Genomic DNA, 18623 nt, shown 5'->3' on the forward strand with positions numbered 1-18623 from the left:
TGTTTTATAGTCAAATAAACTTTACATCAAGTCAGTTGTACTTAAATCTTTAAGTTCACAAAACTTCTGAACACAACTCAGTTCCTGTGAAATTATCTCGTTATCTAGTTGAGGCAAAATGCTCTTTCAATTTCTTTTGACTTGAAATCCAAAGCTAAGATACTTTATCAAAAGTTGAGTCCATCTAAAATATTGAGTTAAATGAATTAATCAATTTAAATTGAATATATATTTATATTTTAGTCAACTTAAATCAGTTCAGCGTATACATTTTTAGTGATTCTCTTTTCTTTTGTGGAAACTTTCAACTTCCTTTCAAATACAAATTTAAAAAAAGGTATAATCTCTACAGGTTATTCAATTTATCATAGAAACCAACCAACTTTAGTTCTTCAACCTTTGATATCAAATCAAATAGCACATCTAAACATTTACAAATGTTTTTACCACTAGTTTGTAAAAACATTTCCACCCAAGAATGTACAAAAAATAAGTTGTCCTTCTTTTGCTGCATTTATCATTATCGGTCACTTTTATCAGTATTTTCAGATGCAATAAACGTATAAAATCAGGTAATTTACACATTTAATGAGGTGATATTACTGTGGTAACACAAACATTTCAGAAAAGATCTGTGAGACAATGTCCAAATATTTCTTGGAAGCTTTCAGAAAACTCCTGACCTCACAGAAGAAGTCTTTTTCTCAGTCCATGGACCCTTGAAGGGGGCAGCGGTCACCACCGATATTCAATAGGTTCTTCTGTATGACTTTAAATGTATACTGTACTTCCTTTTGGGCAATGTTAATTGCATACAGCAGACCCATGAACATAGCTACCATATGCTACCAATAGTCCTTCATACCTCATCTTCTATCACCAGGAGGATGCTGACGTTCATATGCTTTATTATGTCGTCCTCAGTGTCTGTAGATTTACAAAAGACAGAAAAAAGATATAGCTGTAAATTGTTTGTAATACTCTCTGAGAAATAACATTTTTAGCCGACAGATCCCCCTATAATCCTTTACTCTGTGAGTGAACTGAGCACAGACACAAAAAACAGCCTATGAGTCACTTAGTTACTGCTGGCTGCTGTTTTCTATTATTGATTCTAATAACATTTAATTCACTAACTACTTACGACTCGCTTTTGCTGTTTGTGTGAGAAGCTTCAAATCAATGTGAGTATGAGAAGAATGCCAATCTGTCCGTGGTCAGCCCCGCCGTGCATGCTCTGAGCGTGACAGAGTGTGGAGGCGGGGAGCAGGCTTCAGTGTTGCATACATACAAGCAGAATATTTGAAGACAAGAGGAAGAATTGCATTTATCTGCACAGAGAGGGCTCATCGTCATCACAAGCTGCTTCAGAAAACACCGGTGGCAGCAAAGTGACGCCTGCACAGCAAGCATTACAAATACGTTTCCCAGCATGCAACACAGACATTTATGAGTTCAATGAATGACTTTCATGAAGCCTGCATTGCACTTTCACAACAGAGCAACCTCTAAGCTGCTGTACAAACAACATGCAGTACTGGGGGCAGAAAGCCTTCTCCAAACCCTCCGATTCAAAGAAGAGTTCATCTTGTAAAATCTGAAATGAGAAGTGTTTTTGAAAGAGAAATGTTCTCTGTTGTAAACAAGTCTCCCTCCCCCTCCCTCTTCTTCCTGCTCTCAGACACAGCAAGCTCCACTCTGACTCTATATTTCCTGGTTCCCTCCCCTTTAGATCTACAAGTTGAGGATGGGTGTCACCAACAAGAGCTGACGTTCACTGAACAAACACATGCTGTGCAGATCAGAGGTGGAGCTAGTCTGATTTCTCAGGAAGAGAAACTCAGACAGTTGTTGTTACCGAGAGGAGAAATGGCGCAGAAAGGAGTTCAACTGGGCAAGGAAACTATTTCTTGTTCCATCTGTCTGGATCTCCTGAAGGATCCGGTGACTACTACCTGTGGACACAGTTACTGTATGAACTGTATTAAAAGCCACTGGGATAAAGAGGATGAGAAGACAATCTACAGCTGCCCTCAGTGTAGGCAGACTTTCACACCGAGGCCTGTCCTGAGGAAAAACACCATGTTAGCAGTTTTAGTGGAGGAGCTGAAGAAGACTGGACTCCAAGCTGCTCCTGCTGATCACTGCTATGCTGGACCTGAAGATGTGGCCTGTGATGTCTGCACCGGGAGAAAACTGAAAGCCTGTAAGTCCTGTCTGCAGTGTCCGGCCTCTTACTGTGAGAAACATCTTCAGCCTCATTTTGAAGCAGCTCCATTAAAGAAACACAAGCTGGTGGAGCCCTCCATGAAGCTCCAGGAGAACGTCTGCTCTCGTCATAATGAGGAAATGAAAGTATTTTGTCGTACTGATCAGCAGTCTATCTGTCTCCTCTGTTTAATGGATGAACACAAAGGTCATGACACAGTCTCAGCTGCAGCAGAAAGGACAGAGAGGCAGAGAGAGCTCGGGGTGAGTCGACAAAACATCCAGCAGAGAATCCAGGACAGAGAGAAAGATGTGAAGCTGCTCCAACAGGAGGTGGAGGCTATCAATGGCTCTGCTGATAAAACAGTGGGGAACAGTGAGAAGATCTTCACTGAGCTGATCCGTCTCATGGAGAAAAGACGCTCTGATGTGAAGCAGCAGGTCAGATCCCAGCAGCAAACTGAAGTGAGTCGAGTCAGAGAGCTTCAGGAGAAGCTGGAGCAGGAGATCACTGAGCTGAAGAGGAAAGACGCTGAACTGGAGAAGCTCTCACACACAGAAGATCACAACCAGTTTCTACACGACTACCCCTCACTGTCACCACTCAGTGAATCTACACACTCATCCAGCATCAAGATCCGTCCTCTGAGGTACTTTGAGGATGTGACAGCGGCTGTGTCAGAAGTCAGAGATAAACTACAGGACGTCCTGAGAGAGAAATGGACAAACATCTCACAGACAGTGACTGAAGTGGATGTTTTACTGTCAGAACCAGAACCAGAGCCCAAGACCAGAGCTGAGTTCTTAAAATATTCATGTGACATCACACTGGATCAAAACACAGCACAAACACGGCTGTTATTATCTGATGAGAACAGAAAAGTAACAATAATGAGAGAACGTCAGTCTTATTCTAGTCATCCAGACAGATTCATTGATTGGTGTCAGGTCCTGAGTAAAGAGAGTCTGATGGGACGTTGTTACTGGGAAGTGGAGTTGAGAGGAAGAAGAGTTTCTGTAGCAGTCACATACAAGAATATCAGCAGAGCAGGGAGGTCAGATGAATGTGTGTTTGGACGTAATGACAAATCTTGTGCGTTAGATTGTTACAACAACAGTTATAACTTTTGGTACAACAAAGTCAGCACTCCTGTCTCAGGTCCTCGGTCCTCCAGAGTAGGAGTGTACCTGGATCACAGAGCAGGTATTCTGTCCTTCTACAGCATCTCTGAAACCATGACTCTCCTCCACAGAGTCCAGACCACATTCACTCAGCCTCTACATGCTGGACTGGGGTTAGATTATTCTCCTGGAGACTCTGCTGAGTTGTGCAAACTGAAATAGACAGAAGTCATTAACGAGACAGATGTTTAACTTGCTGTGTTTTAAATCTTTAACTTGATTTTTATTCATGCTCATTGCTGAGATCTGATCGTGGTCACCTGTCAATCAAACTTTATGGGCGGTCCTTTGACCTCTTCTCGTCTGTTCTGTAAATGTTTGAGTGTCTTTAAGTGACACTCCTTCCTGTGTCTGTTTAGCCGTGGACTCTTTCACTGCTCAGGATGACTTTTGTTCACCTGAACTGACATTTCTCTGAGTGAAAATATCAACTTCTCTCCACTCTCCATGTTTGATTATTTGTATTCATACATTTATATGCTGTTGTTTCTGTTCTGATTCATGAGTCTGAAGAGAGAGAGCAGCAAACTTTTCTTTAATGTTGATTTTCTCTTCTCACCACTTTGTACATTTGTAGAAAATCTATAAAATCACACTTAAAGAAATGAGTTAGTCAGAATAAATGTTGTTGTTCATATTCAAAGTAAAGTAAAAAATGTCCTCTGAGGTATTTTAAAAATGTAATCCTCCTGATTAAATCAATAAGGAGATAAATCATTGTTTTCTGTGAGTGGAGATTCTGATCAAATAAACTGATTGTGTGAATGTGTTCATGAAATTATTGAACAATAGACATTGAACACACTTTACTGATTTAATGTGTAAACAAACTGAAGTTTGACATCCTGAATAAACACATGAACAAAATGTTTTCTTCTCGTCTTCATTGCAGGGTGTCGTAAGAAGCTGATGGAGAGTCAAACTCAGTCACTTTGTTCATGTGTTGGTGTTTAGAGCTGAAGAGCGTCTGTCACTCACTCTCTGTTCCTTCAGCTCTCCTTACTAAAAAAGATTTGTTTTTGAGGAATGAGCAGAGTTCTCTTTAACATTTTGACGTCTAAAAAAACTGTGTCTTCAATATCTGCTCAGTTTTTCAACACCTTGCGTTTAATGGAGGACATCTGTGTTAAAAACAGTTAAAGGCTTAATATGTGATTATTCACACTTAAATGTAGAAATCAAGTATCTCCTCTGAAAATAACTCTGTGAGTCATGACTGTCTACAATGGGTGTAACACCCGAGTCCCACTGTCTGTGATGTTTTCAGAGTTTTCAGAGTCCTATCTTCACTTTGTTTACATCGCCAGGACGGCCGGCTGACTCCTCCCCTCGAGTATAAAAGTTGTTTAATTGAGGGACTAGAGAAAAGAAGAATAACATACTGTACTCACTGCTTAACTGTGTTTCTAGATCACGCTCATTTCAGGTAAATTTACATGCAGTGTGAAGATACCAGCATAATAAAGATCGCTAGCATTAGCATGCTAACACAACAATGCAGCGCGAGTTGTTTTGGTTTCATGCTGGTGCTCAAGGGCGACATCTGCTGGATCAAAAAATCACATATAAAGCCTTTAAACATCTTTTAGATTATGTGGTAACTTTAAAACACAAAGTGTCCGTGCTGCTTGAATCCAGTGTTTGTGTACGTTCTTCCTGCAGCTGCTTCACAATATAAATGAAGCTTCATCAGCTTTAAGGAGCAACTTCTGCTGGATATAAACCTCCAGTTCTGTAACAGCCTATGAGTCACTTAGTTACTGCTGGCTGCTGTTTTCTATTATTGATTCTAATAACATTTAATTCACTAACTACTTACGACTCGCTTTTGCTGTTTGTGTGAGAAGCTTCAAATCAATGTGAGCATGACAAGAATGCCAATCTGTCCGTGGTCAGCCCCGCCGTGCATGCTCTGAGCGTGACAGAGTGTGGAGGCGGGGAGCAGGCTTCAGTGTTGCATACATACAAGCAGAATATTTGAAGACAAGAGGAAGAATTGCATTTATCTGCACAGAGAGGGCTCATCGTCATCACAAGCTGCTTCAGAAAACACCGGTGGCAGCAAAGTGACGCCTGCACAGCAAGCATTACAAATACGTTTCCCAGCATGCAACACAGACATTTATGAGTTCAATGAATGACTTTTATGAAGCCTGCATTGAACTTTCACAACAGAGCAACCTCTAAGCTGCTGTACAAACAACATGCAGTACTGGGGGCAGAAAGCCTTCTCCAAACCCTCCGATTCAAAGAAGAGTTCATCTTGTAAAATCTGAAATGAGAAGTGTTTTTAAAAGAGAAATGTTCTCTGTTGTAAACAAGTCTCCCTCCCCCTCCCTCTTCTTCCTGCTCGCAAACATTTTACATTATTGTATTGTTTTGTGTAACTTTACATTTACATTATTGTATTTTTTTACATTATTGTATTTTTTATTTATTTAAATGATGTAAATATGTTTGATCTATTTCTTAACTTCGATTTTTATTTTTAAGTATATTCCCGTCCCCTGTTTTCTGGAGCTGCTGTAATGCACAAATTCTCCCCACGGTGGATCAATAAAGTTTATCTTTATCTTTATCTTTATCTTTATCTTTATCTTTATCAAACACAGCCAGCTCCACTCTGACTCTATATTTCCTGGTTCCCTCCCCTTTAGATCTACAAGTTGAGGATGGGTGTAACCAACAAGAGCTGACATTCACTGAACGAACACATGCTGTGCAGATCAGAGGTGGAGTTAGTCTGATTTCTCAGGAAGAGAAACTCAGACAGTTGTTGTTATCGAGAGGAGAAATGGCGCAGAAAGGAGTTCAGCTGGGCAAGGAAACTATTTCTTGTTCCATCTGTCTGGATCTCCTGAAGGATCCGGTGACTACTACCTGTGGACACAGTTACTGTATGAAGTGTATTAAAAGCCACTGGGATAAAGAGGATGAGAAGACAATCTACAGCTGCCCTCAGTGCAGACAGGACTTCACACCGAGGCCTGTCCTGAGGAAAAACACCATGTTAGCAGTTTTAGTGGAAGAGCTGAAGAAGACTGGACTCCAAGTTGCTCCTGCTGATCACTGCTATGCTGGACCTGAAGATGTGGCCTGTGATGTCTGCACTGGGAGGAAACTAAAAGCCTGTAAGTCCTGTCTGCAATGTTTGGCCTCTTACTGTGAGAAACATCTTCAGCCTCATTTTGAAGCAGCTCCATTAAAGAAACACAAGCTGGTGGAGCCCTCCAAGAAGCTCCAGGAGAACGTCTGCTCTCGTCATGATGAGGAAATGAAAGTATTTTGTCGGACTGATCAGCAGTCTATCTGTCTCCTCTGTTTAATGGATGACCACAAAGGTCACGACACAGTCTCAGCTGCAGCAGAAAGGACAGAGAGGCAGAGAGAGCTCGAGGTGAGTCGACAAAACATCCAGCAGAGAATCCAGGACAGAGAGAAAGATGTGAAGCTGCTCCAACAGGAGGTGGAGGCTATCAATGGCTCTGCTGATAAAACAGTGGGGAACAGTGAGAAGATCTTCACTGAGCTGATCCGTCTCATGGAGAAAAGACGCTCTGATGTGAAGCAGCAGGTCAGATCCCAGCAGCAAACTGAAGTGAGTCGAGTCAGAGAGCTTCAGGAGAAGCTGGAGCAGGAGATCACTGAGCTGAAGAGGAAAGACGCTGAACTGGAGAAGCTCTCACACACAGAAGATCACAACCAGTTTCTACACGACTACCCCTCACTGTCACCACTCAGTGAATCTACACCCTCATCCAGCATCAAGATCCGTCCTCTGAGGTACTTTGAGGATGTGACAGCGGCTGTGTCAGAAGTCAGAGATAAACTACAGGACGTCCTGAGAGAGAAATGGACAAACATCTCACAGACAGTGAGTGAAGTGGATGTTTTACTGTCAGGACCAGAACCAGAGAACATGACCAGAGCTGAGTTCTTAAAATATTCATGTGACATCACACTGGATCCAAACACAGCACACACACAGCTGTTATTATCTGATGAGAACAGAAAAGTAACAGTAATGAGAGAACGTCAGTCTTATTCTAGTCACCCAGGCAGATTCACTGATTGGTGGCAGATCATGAGTAAAGAGAGTCTGATGGGACGTTGTTACTGGGAAGTGGAGTTGAGAGGAGATGTTTCTGTAGCAGTCACACAAGAATATCAGCAGAGCAGGGAGGTCAGGTGAATGTGTGTTTGGACGTAATGACAAATCTTGGGTGTTATATTGTAACAACAACAGTTATTACTTTTGGTACAATAATGTCAGGACTCCTGTCTCAGGTCCTCAGTCCTCCAGAGTAGGAGTGTACCTGGATCACAGAGCAGGTATTCTGTCCTTCTACAGCATCTCTGAAACCATGACTCTCCTCCACAGAGTCCAGACCACATTCACTCAGCCTCTACATGCTGGACTGGGGTTATATTATTCTCCTGGAGGCTCTGCTGAGTTGTGCAAACTGAAATAGACAGAAGTCATTAACGAGACAGATGTTTAACTTGCTGTGTTTTAAATCTTCAACTTGATTTTTATTCAAGCTCGTTGCTGAGATCTGATCGTGGTCACCTGTCAATCAAACTTTATGGGCGGTACTTTGACCTCTCCTCGTCTGTTCTGTAAATGTTTGAGTGTCTTTCAGTGACACTCCTTCCTGTGTCTGTTTAGCCGTGGACTCTTTCACTGCTCAGGATGACTTTTGTTCACCTGAACTGACATTTCTCTGCGTGAAAATATCAACTTCTCTCCACTCTCCATGTTTGATCATTTGTATTCATACATTTATATGCTGTTGTTTCTGTTCTGATTCATGAGTCTGAAGAGAGAGAGCAGCAAACTTTTCTTTAATGTTGATTTTCTCTTCTCACCACTTTGTACATTTGTAGAAAATCTATAAAATCACACTTAAAGAAATGAGTTAGTCAGAATAAATGTTGTTGTTCATATTCAAAGTAAAGTAAAAGATGTCCTCTGAGGTTTTTTAAAACTGTAATCCTCCTGATTAAATCAATAAGGAGTTAAATCATCGTTTTCTGTGAGTGGAGATTCTGATCAAACAAACTGATTGTGTGAATGTGTTCATGAAATGATTGAACAAGAGACATTGAACACACTTTACTGATTTAATGTGTAAACAAACTGAAGTTTGACATCCTGAATAAACACATGAACAAAATGTTTTCTTCTCGTCTTCATTGCAGGGTGTCATAAGAAGCTGATGGAGAGTCAAACTCAGTCAGTTTGTTCATGTGTTGGTGTTTAGAGCTGAAGAGCGTCTGTCACTCACTCTCTGTTCCTTCAGCTCTCCTCACTAAAAAAGATTTGTTTTTGAGGAATGAGCAGAGTTCTCTTTAACATTTTGACAGACTTTTCTTTCCTATATTTCCAATGTGTCCTGAATGCAGCATCAGAATCAGAAGAATCAGAATCAGCTTTATTGGCCGCGTATGCTTTCACACACAAGGAATTTGACTTCATTAAAACAATACTCTCTATGCACAAAAAGTACAACATTAAATTACAACAATAAACACAATGTAAGCAAAGACTAACACGTACAAGGCTGGATGAGAGAATAGTGCAGTGTTGGGTCGAGCAAACATGCAGAGATAACTTATAATAAAATATATATATATGTAACAGATGAGTTCATTTACTTGAGGAAGAGTTGTAACAGTATTTACATTGAGCGGTGTGATTGATATCAAGGGAGGATAATAATACAGATGCCTTCCTGCAGAGAGTAAAAATCACCACAAGAGGGCGCCTTCATCCTGCTAACCAGGGATGTAAAGATCACCTGAACTCAGTTTGTGCAGAAGAGAGTGATGTGAAAAGAAGTCAAACTACTTAAAGTTATTCTCTAATTCCCTCTGATCTTCATTCATATACATCTGTCCCTGGATTCTGCTGCCATTCTTCTCCATATTACCAAGTGTATTTATGTCATTTCTAGTCAACAATACACTTATTAAAAGCCACAATCACCTGACAGGTCCAGAAAAACCTCTTCAAGATACAAAATAAAACCTGGATTGCTTTTAATCTGTAAAAATATTGCTAATGCAGCAAGCAAATTTAACTTGTTTAAATGTTAAAAGGTGTCATCAAGTCAAATTTGCATAAATATATTATTTTCACTTTTAACAAGCAGTTCAGACCTTTATTTTTTTTAGTTATATATCTTTAAATAAGATGTTTATCCAGACTTTTCAGGTGACCATGGTTTACAATAAGTGTATTGAGCTGCTTTTGACGTTATCAGCCTTCTTAGTAAGATTTTAGTGTTAATTGAGGCCTCACTTGGAGACTGAACCAGCTTATTTAAGGCATCACAAAATAATAAATCCAATTAAAAAGGAGAGTTGTCAGGGAAATAAATACATTTTTACAAAATTAAACTGTGATAAAAGAAACAAAAAGACAAACTTTCATTCACTCAGGGTTTTAGGGATTAGAGAGTCGCGTATAAGAAGTTCCTCTCTTCAGTCAGAGTGATGGACGAGTGAGCGGCACACCTACCGACATATATGACAGAAAAATAAGCTGGAAAATAACATTAACCATCGTGACATCAACAGAAAAGACAGATGTAGATTGATAAAAGTAGAAATATAAGCTCAGAAAATGATAAAGAGTGAAATATAGAGCCATCACGGAGCGGTTATTTTTAATGTTTTAAATATAGCTAATAAATGTAAAGAAAAGGCAGGCGTGGTTAAAGCTCTCTACATGGGAACAAGAAGGTATGATTTAGAGCTGTAACATAAGCCCATCAATCAATTAGTCAAAAGAAATTATGCTATACATTTTAATTAATTATAAAACATTCCAGATGTTTCAGATTTCAGATTCTGAAATGCCAGGATTTCATGATTTTCATGATTATAAATTAAATACTTTTTAGGTTTTGTTCTGTTGTTTTGGCCAGAAGAATACATTCAAAGATGTCACTTCTTCATCTTTCTCTTCCTCGGCTCCAGGTTCTTTGAGTCCATCTTTTTGCACCAGAGCCTGGTGATGTTCCAGATCGACCAGAAGAAGAAGGACTGCTCAAAGATCTCTCTGACCGAGGCCTGGGATCTCTTCGACATCCCAGCCAACTCCACCTTCGAGGACCAGTACATCATCGGAGGCCCCTGGGACAACGTGGAGGTCCAGGAGTGGTCGGACAGGAAACCTGGCACGCCAACGTAAACCTGGTTTTTAAAATATTTTTGAAACACAACACCAGAAAGGACATGCACAGACAGAAAGTCATAATCAAAGAAATAAGTCAGTATTAACTGCCAGTGACAGGGATAGTCTCCCACTGTGAGGTGCATATGTGAACATCCAGGTCGAGAGAATATCCAGATCACTCCTCCTGAAATGACGGCTTAGGGTGCAGCCAGCCTGACACCAAAATCAAACCTTCCAAATGACATAAAGTAGGTTTATCTGTGGTAAACACATTGTCACAATCCAGGCCATCAGTGGTGATGGCAATGGTGAATGTGTGGTGTTGTGGCTAAACAAAGACCACCAACCAAAGTGAGTGTTGACAAGAGAGAGAGAGAGAGAGACTGAGAAACCAGCTTATACACCAAGGCCCAGTCTGCCCAGGTGCATGACATCAAATTAACTGGCTCCGTCCCTTTCTACCTGAAGACAACCTGAGTGGGGAGAGAGACAAGACAACAGGAGGAGCACTGATACAGTCAGGGGTCGTCAGAACAGACTACGATCTTTTGCACTTCCATATCTGCTCAGTTTTTCAACACCTTGCGTTTAATGGAGGACATCTGTGTTAAAAACAGTTAAAGGCTTAATATGTGATTATTCACACTTAAATGTAGAAATCAAGTATATCCTCTGAAAATAACTCTGTGAGTCATGACTGTCTACAATGGGTGTAACACCCGAGTCCCACTGTCTGTGATGTTTTCAGAGTCCTATCTTCACTTTGTTTACATCGTCAGGACGGCCGTCTGACTCCTCCCCTCGAGTATAAAAGTTGTTTAATTGAGGGACTAGAGAAAAGAAGAATAACATACTGTACTCACTGCTTAACTGTGTTTCTAGATCACGCTCATTTCAGGTAAATTTACATGCAGTGTGAAGATACGAGCATAATAAAGATCGCCAGCATTAGCATGCTAACACAACAATGCAGCGCGAGTTGTTTTGGTTTCATGCTGGTGCTCAAGGGCGACATCTGCTGGATCAAAAAATCACATATAAAGCCTTTAAACATCTTTTAGATTATGTGGTAACTTTAAAACACAAAGTGTCCGTGCTGCTTGAATCCAGTGTTTGTGTACGTTCTTCCTGAAGCTGCTTCACAATAAAAAAGAAGCTTCATCAGATTTAAGGAGCAACTTCTGCTGGATATGAACCTCCAGTTCCTCTTAGAGCTGCTGTGACCTTTTTCTCATCTCTCCACCAGATGAGACCTGGGTGGACGTTTACACCCTGAAGGACTGCTACCCCGTGCAGGAGACCTACGCCAGGAACAGCAGCGTCACCACCTCCACCCGCTTCTTCAACCTGCAGCTGGGCATCAGCGACCCCGACGTCTTCACCCCGCCCAGCACCTGTCAATCAGCTCGGCCTGAGAGGATGTCGGAGTCCGGCTGCTGAATGCCCTCACCTTTAATCTTATATAATTAAAGAGGATAATCTCGCTGAATTCTTCTGTTACATAAATGTCTGTGAGGTCACAATCGTTTGTCTGATGAGTTAACACATGAAGAGTTTTTATTCAGCAAAGAATCTAATTAATGACTTCTGACGATGAAACTGTTTAAATGCTCCTGTGACTGTTTGTTTTCCTGAGTTTGGAAGTTGTTTTTCCAGCTTTGGTGTGAATGCAGGAGTAAACCAGTTCTTTCAGTAAGCGCCGGCTGTCACAGAAACAGCCTATGAGTCACTTAGTTACTGCTGGCTGCTGTTTTCTATTATTGATTCTAATAACATTTAATTCACTAACTACTTACGACTCGCTTTTGCTGTTTGTGTGAGAAGCTTCAAATCAATGTGAGCATGACAAGAATGCCAATCTGTCCGTGGTCAGCCCCGCCCTGCATGCTCTGAGCGTGACAGAGTGTGGAGGCGGGGAGCAGGCTTCAGTGTTGCATACATACAAGCAGAATATTTGAAGACAAGAGGAACAATTGCATTTATCTGCACAGAGAGGGCTCATCGTCATCACAAGCTGCTTCAGAAAACACCGGTGGCAGCAAAGTGACACTTGCACAGTAAGCATTACAAATACGTTTCCCAGCATGCAACACAGACATTTATGAGTTTAATGAATGACTTTTATGAAGCCTGCATTGCACTTTCACAACAGAGCAACCTCTAAGCTGCTGTACAAACAACATGCAGTACTAGGGGCAGAAAGCCTTCTCCAAACCCTCCGATTCAAAGAAGAGTTCATCTTGTAAAATCTGAAATGAGAAGTGTTTTTAAAAGAGAAATGTTCTCTGTTGTAAACAAGTCTCCCTCCCCCTCCCTCTTCTTCCTGCTCTCAAACACAGCCAGCTCCACTCTGACTCTATATTTCCTGGTTCCCTCCCCTTTAGATCTACAAGTTGAGGATGGGTGTCACCAACAAGAGCTGACGTTCACTGAACAAACACATGCTGTGCAGATCAGAGGTGGAGCTAGTCTGATTTCTCAGGAAGTGAAACTCAGACAGTCGTTGTTACCGAGAGGAGAAATGGCGCAGAAAGGAGTTCACCTGGACCGGGAGGCCTTCTCTTGTTCCATCTGTCTGGATCTCCTGAAGGATCCGGTGACTACTACCTGTGGACACAGTTACTGTATGAACTGTATTAAAAGCCACTGGGATAAAGAGGATGAGAAGACAATCTACAGCTGCCCTCAGTGCAGACAGGACTTCACACCGAGGCCTGTCCTGAGGAAAAACACCATGTTAGCAGTTTTAGTGGAGGAGCTGAAGAAGACTGGACTCCAAGCTGCTCCTGCTGATCACTGCTATGCTGGACCTGATGATGTGGCCTGTGATGTCTGCACCGGGAGGAAACTGAAAGCCTGTAAGTCCTGTCTGCAGTGTCTGGCCTCTTACTGTGAGAAACATCTCCAGCCTCATTTTGAAGTAGCTCCATTAAAGAAACACAAGCTGGTGGAGCCCTCCAAGAAGCTCCAGGAGAACGTCTGCTCTCGTCATAATGAGGAGATGAAAGTATTTTGTCGTACTGATCAGCAGTCTATCTGTCTCCTCTGTTTAATGGACGAACACAAAGGTCATGACACAGTCTCAGCTGCAGTAGAAAGGAGCGAGAAGCAGAGAGAGCTCGAGGTGAGTCGACAAAACATCCAGCAGAGAATCCAGGACAGAGAGAAAGATGTGAAGCTGCTTCAACAGGAGGTGGAGGCTATCAATGGCTCTGCTGATAAAACAGTAGGGAACAGTGAGAAGAGCTTCACTGAGCTGATCCGTCTCATGGAGGAAAGACGCTCTGATGTGAAGCAGCAGGTCAGATCCCAGCAGCAAACTGAAGTGAGTCGAGTCAGAGAGCTTCAGGAGAAGCTGGAGCAGGAGATCACTGAGCTGAAGAGGAGAGACGCTGAACTGGAGAAGCTCTCACACACAGAAGATCACAACCAGTTTCTACACAACTACCCCTCACTGTCACCACTCAGTGAATCTACACACTCATCCAGCATCAAGATCCGTCCTCTGAGGTTCTTTGAGGATGTGACAGCAGCTGTGTCAGAAGTCAGAGATAAACTACAGGACGTCCTGAGAGAGAAATGGACAAACATCTCACAGACAGTGACTGAAGTGGATGTTTTACTGTCAGGACCAGAACCAGAGCCCAAGACCAGAGCTGAGTTCTTCAAAAATTCATGTGACAGCACTCTGGATCCAAACACAGCATACACACAGCTGTTATTATCTGATGAGAACAGAAAAGTAACATTAATGAGTAAACAACAGTCTTATTCTAGTCACCCAGACAGATTCACTCATTATCTTCAGGTCCTGAGTAAAGAGAGTCTGACTGGACGTTGTTACTGGGAAGTTGAGTTGAGAGGAAGAGTTTCTGTAGCAGTCACATACAAGAATATCAGCAGAGCAGGGAGCTCAGATGAATGTTGGTTTGGACGTAATGACAAATCTTGGATGTTATATTGTGACAACAACAGTTATTACTTTTGGTACAACCATGTCAGGACTCCTGTCTCAGGTCCTCAGTCCTCCAGAGTAGGAGTGTACCTGGATCACAGAGCAGGTATTCTGTCCTTCTACAGCATCTCTGAAACCATGACTCTCCTCCACAGAGTCCAGACCACATTCACTCAGCCTCTACATGCTGGACTCAGGTTTTATTCTCCTGGAGACTCTGCTGAGTTGTGTAAACTGAAATAGACAGAAGTCATTAACGAGACAGATGTTTAACTTGCTGTGTTTTCAATCATCAACTTGATTTTTATTCATGCTCGTTGCTGAGATCTGATCGTCGTCACCTGTCAATCAAACTTTATGGGCGGTCCTTTGACCTCTCCTCGTCTGTTCTGTAAATGTTTGAGTGTCTTTCAGTGACACTCCTTCCTGTGTCTGTTTTGCCGTGGACTCTTTCACTGCTCAGGATGACTTTTGTTCACCTGAACTGACATTTCTCTGCGTGAAAATATCAACTTCTCTCCACTCTCCATGTTTGATTATTTGTATTCATACATTTATATGCTGTTGTTTCTGTTCTGATTCATGAGTCTGAAGAGAGAGAGCAGCAAACTTTTCTTTAATGTTGATTTTCTCTTCTCACCACTTTGTACATTTGTAGAAAATCTATAAAATCACACTTAAAGAAATGAGTTAGTCAGAATAAATGTTGTTGTTCATATTCAAAGTAAAGTAAAAAATGTCCTCTGAGGTATTTTAAAACTGTAATCCTCCTGATTAAATCAATAAGGAGATAAATCATTGTTTTCTGTGAGTGGAGATTCTGATCAAACAAACTGATTGTGTGAATGTGTTCATGAAATGATTGAACAAGAGACATTGAACACACTTTATTGATTTAATGTTTGAACAAACTGAAGTTTGAAATCCTGAATAAACACATGAACAAAATGTTTTCTTCTCGTCTTCATTGCAGGGTGTCATAAGAAGCTGATGGAGAGTCAAACTCAATCACTTTGTTCATGTGTTGGTGTTTAGAGCTGAAGAGCGTCTGTCACTCACTCTCTGTTCTTTCAGCTCTCCTCACTAAAAAAGATTTGCTTTTGAGGAATGAGCAGAGTTCTCTTTAACATTTTGACAGACTTTTCTTTCCTATATTTCCAATGTGTCCTGAATGCAGCATCAGAATCAGAAGAATCAGAATCAGCTTTATTGGCCGCGTATGCTTTCACACACAAGGAATTTGACTTCATTAAAACAATACTCTCTATGCACAAAAAGGACAACATTAAATTACAACAATAAACACAATGTAAGCAAAGACTAACACGTACAAGGCTCGATGAGAGAATAGTGCAGTGTTGGGTCGAGCAAACATGCTGAGATAACTTGTAATAAAATATATATATATATATATGTAACAGATGAGTTCATTTACTTGAGGAAGAGTTGTAACAGTATTTACATTGAGCGGTGTGATTGATTGATATCAAGGGAGGATAATAATACAGATGCTTTCCTGCAGAGAGTAAAAATCACCACAAGAGGGCGCCTTCATCCTACTAACCAGGGTTGTAAAGATCACCTGAACTCAGTTTGTGCAGAAGAGAGTGATGTGAAAAGAAGTCAAACTACTTAAAGTTATTCACTCATTCCCTCTGATCTTGTTAGGTGGGGGTTATTTCTGTATGAGATGGACAATTATGTAATTGTGAAACAGACTGTGGATCATCTCAGATTTATTCAGCCATGGTCAGACAACACAGAAACACAACACACATGGCTGACAAAGTGCAGACCATCGCTGACCCATGCTGACCAAGATCTCACAATCATTGACAATCATTGGCAAAGTGGCCATCATGGGCAAAATGGCAAAATGGCAAAATGGCAAAATCTTCATCACACAGTGTTGCTTATATTCTGCTAGAAGGTACAGCCCACAAATTCCTTTCCATTTGGGTCCATCACTATAAAACAATAAAGATGACATGACACTGATTTGTATACGTAACAGATGTAGACTCAGTGTAGACAGTTGCTGACAACATATAGTTGGCTCCTATCCATTTATAGATCTGCTACTACTTAGGTGCTTCACCCATATAAGGTTAACGCTTCACAGACCCAAAAGAAGAATTACTGTGAGATGGTTGACACAATTTAAAGATATGTCCACAAAATTGTCAAGATGAATGAATCTATGAAAATACGTACTAACAGATTTTCATTCATATACATCTGTCCCTGGATTCTGCTGCCATTCTTCTCCATATTACCAAGTGTATTTATGTCATTTCTAGTCAACAATACACTTATTAAAAGCCACAATCACCTGACAGGTCCAGAAAAACCTCTTCAAGATACAAAATAAAACCTGGATTGCTTTTAATCTGTAAAAATGTTGCTAATGCAGCAAGCAAATTTAACTTGTTTAAATGTTAAAAGGTGTCATCAAGTCAAATTTGCATAAATATATTATTTTCACTTTTAACAAGCAGTTCAGACCTTTATTTTTTTTAGTTATATATCTTTAAATAAGATGTTTATCCAGACTTTACAGGTGACCATGGTTTACAATAAGTGTATTGAGCTGCTTTTGACGTTATCAGCCTTCTTAGTAAGATTTTAGTGTTAATTGAGGCCTCACTTGGAGACTGAACCAGCTTATTTTAGGCATTACAAAATAATAAATCCAATTAAAAAGGAGAGTTTTCAGGGAAATAAATACATTTTTACTAAATTAAACTGTGATAAAAGAAACAAAAAGACAAACTTTCATTCACTCAGGGTTTTAGGGATTAGAGAGTCGCGTATAAGAAGTTCCTCTCTTCACTCAGAGTGATGGACGAGTGAGCGGCACACCTACCGATATATATGACAGAAAAATAAGCTGGAAAATAACATTAACCATCATGATATCAACAGAAAAGACAGATGTAGATTGATAAAAGTAGAAATATAAGCTCAGAAAATGATAAAGAGTGAAATATGGAGCCATCACGGAGCGGTTATTTTTATATTTTAAATATAGCTAATAAATGTAAAGGAAAGGCAGGCGTGGTTAAAGCTCTCTACATGGGAATAAGAAGGTATGATTTAGAGCTGCAACATAAGCCAATCAATCAATTAGTCAAAAGAAATTATGCTATACATTTTAATTAATTATAAAACATTCCAGATGTTTCAGATTTCAGATTCTGAAATGCCAGGATTTCATGATTTTCATGATTATAAATTAAATACTTTTTAGGTTTTGTTCTGTTGTTTTGGCCAGAAGAATACATTCAAAGATGTCACTTCTTCATCTTTCTCTTCCTCGGCTCCAGGTTCTTCGAGTCCATCTTTTTGCACCAGAGCCTGGTGATGTTCCAGATCGACCAGAAGACGAAGGACTGCTCAAAGATCTGTCTGACCGAGGCCTGGGATCTCTTCGACAACCCAGCCAACTCCACCTTCGAGGACCAGTACATCATCGGAGGCCCCGGGGACAACGTGGTGGTCCAGGAGTGGTCGGACAGGAAGCCTAGCACGCCAACGTAAACCTGGTTTTTAAAATATTTTTGAAACACAACACCAGAAAGGACATGCACAGACAGAAAGTCATAATCAAAGAAATAAGTCAGTATTAACTGCCAGTGACAGGGATAGTCTCCCACTGTGAGGTGCATATGTGAACATCCAGGTCGAGAGAATATCCAGATCACTCCTCCTGAAATGAAGGCTTAGGGTGCAGCCAGCCTGACACCAAAATCAAACCTTCCAAATGACATAAAGTAGGTTTATCTGTGGTAAACACATTGTCACAATCCAGGCCATCAGTGGTGATGGCAATGGTGAATGTGTGGTGTTGTGGCTAAACAAAGACCACCAACCAAAGTGAGTGTTGACAAGAGAGAGAGAGAGAGAGACTAAGAAACCAGCTTATACACCAAGGCCCAGTCTGCCCAGGTGCATGACATCAAATTAACTGGCTCCGCCCCTTTCTACCTGAAGACAACCTGAGTGGGGAGAGATACAAGACAACAGGAGAGCACTGACACAGTCAGGGGTCGTCAGAACAGACTACGATCTTTTGCACTTCCATATCTGCTCAGT

The 18623-nt window shown here is 40.9% G+C and overlaps 3 protein-coding genes across 3 annotated transcripts; all 3 read left to right on the top strand.

Moving 5' to 3' along the window:
• Window positions 1–1845: 1845 nt before the first annotated feature.
• On the top strand, window positions 1846–4239 carry LOC136178885 (tripartite motif-containing protein 16-like). Its single transcript, XM_065953312.1, has one exon. The coding sequence runs from the start codon at window positions 1870–1872 to the stop codon at window positions 3550–3552; it is 1683 nt and encodes a 560-aa protein (XP_065809384.1). The 5' UTR covers window positions 1846–1869; the 3' UTR covers window positions 3553–4239.
• Window positions 4240–5695: 1456 nt separating this feature from the next.
• On the top strand, window positions 5696–8561 carry LOC136179025 (tripartite motif-containing protein 16-like). The gene has a single exon (XM_065953619.1). The coding sequence runs from the start codon at window positions 6185–6187 to the stop codon at window positions 7580–7582; it is 1398 nt and encodes a 465-aa protein (XP_065809691.1). The 5' UTR covers window positions 5696–6184; the 3' UTR covers window positions 7583–8561.
• A 4525-nt stretch (window positions 8562–13086) lies between these two features.
• LOC136179024 (tripartite motif-containing protein 16-like) lies at window positions 13087–15466 on the top strand. The gene has a single exon (XM_065953618.1). It carries the CDS (start codon window positions 13095–13097, stop codon window positions 14769–14771), a length of 1677 nt encoding a protein of 558 aa, XP_065809690.1. The 5' UTR covers window positions 13087–13094; the 3' UTR covers window positions 14772–15466.
• The last annotated feature ends 3157 nt before the right edge of the window (window positions 15467–18623 follow it).

The sequence above is a fragment of the Labrus bergylta genome, chromosome 4 (assembly GCF_963930695.1).
Source record: "Labrus bergylta chromosome 4, fLabBer1.1, whole genome shotgun sequence".
NCBI classification, from domain to species: domain Eukaryota; kingdom Metazoa; phylum Chordata; class Actinopteri; order Labriformes; family Labridae; genus Labrus; species Labrus bergylta.